Here is a 936-nt window from a genome sequence, read left to right as displayed (position 1 = left end):
GCCATGGCACATGACCTAATGAGTATGAATCAGACAGATGCACTATCTGCAAAACTTACATTACAAATTCATTTTCAAGCAAAACAACCCAGAGGATCATCTTGGAGCCCCTCTAGTATACAAGAAACCTTAAGACAAGACAGGAGGCATCTTAAACACTGTAAACAAATATTGCAAGTGACTGGGACAGAGTGGGGAGAAGACCCTACGTCATTTGAGAGTAATGAAGGGTTTAGTTTCAATAGCACAATAAAAACTCATCTCTTCTCTCAACTACACATTGTATAATATGCTTCACACATACACCGGGGGGCTATTATCATAAGAGCCCATCTAAAACTAAAGGGACTTGGAAAGTAATCCTTTTAACTACTATGTAGATTAATTTTTCTGTTTTGTAATCTACTTCCAAATGAAAATAATGTTATTTTACAAGATGATCTACTTTTAAATTTATTGCATTACAGCAAAAGTGAATTTGTACAATGTTCCAATATAATCTTTCATAAAAGTAAAAACTGATCTCATATTATAAAAACAACTTTAAAGTGAATAAGTAAACAAAAACAAAGAAATCTTTTCCTCTAAACTTACAAAAGAAACCAAATTGGCACAAGGAAAGCTGTTTACATTTGCTAAAGGCATATTCGCTTTTCAGATAATTTCATTTCTCCTCTACACTGCACTGCCACACAGTCCAAGCAGCAAAGACTTCTTGCATGAGCAATGTCTTCTAATGATGACATTGCAAGTGACTGAGACAGAGTGGGGAGAAGACCCTACGTCATTTGAGAGTAATGAAGGGTTTAGTTTCAATAGCACAATAAAAACTCATCTCTTCTCTCAACTACACATTGTATAATATGCTTCACACATACACCGGGGGGCTATTATCATAAGAGGCATTAGCTAGTGTAGTCTTGGGGACTATGAAAT

General features: G+C 35.4%; 1 protein-coding gene across 1 annotated transcript in view; it reads right to left on the bottom strand.

Annotated features, from left to right (window-relative positions):
- Nucleotides 1-6: 6 nt before the first annotated feature.
- LOC119587740 overlaps nt 7-936 on the bottom strand; it is a gene marked incomplete in the record, with an annotated part of 5279 nt that continues 4349 nt past the window's right edge. The window contains 1 exon segment of the mRNA XM_037936426.1: nt 7-936. Coding sequence (XP_037792354.1) covers nt 928-936 — 9 coding nt within the window.

The sequence above is a fragment of the Penaeus monodon genome, chromosome 23 (assembly GCF_015228065.2).
Source record: "Penaeus monodon isolate SGIC_2016 chromosome 23, NSTDA_Pmon_1, whole genome shotgun sequence".
NCBI classification, from domain to species: Eukaryota; Metazoa; Arthropoda; class Malacostraca; order Decapoda; family Penaeidae; genus Penaeus; species Penaeus monodon.
This window is presented reverse-complemented; position numbering and strand designations above follow the sequence as displayed.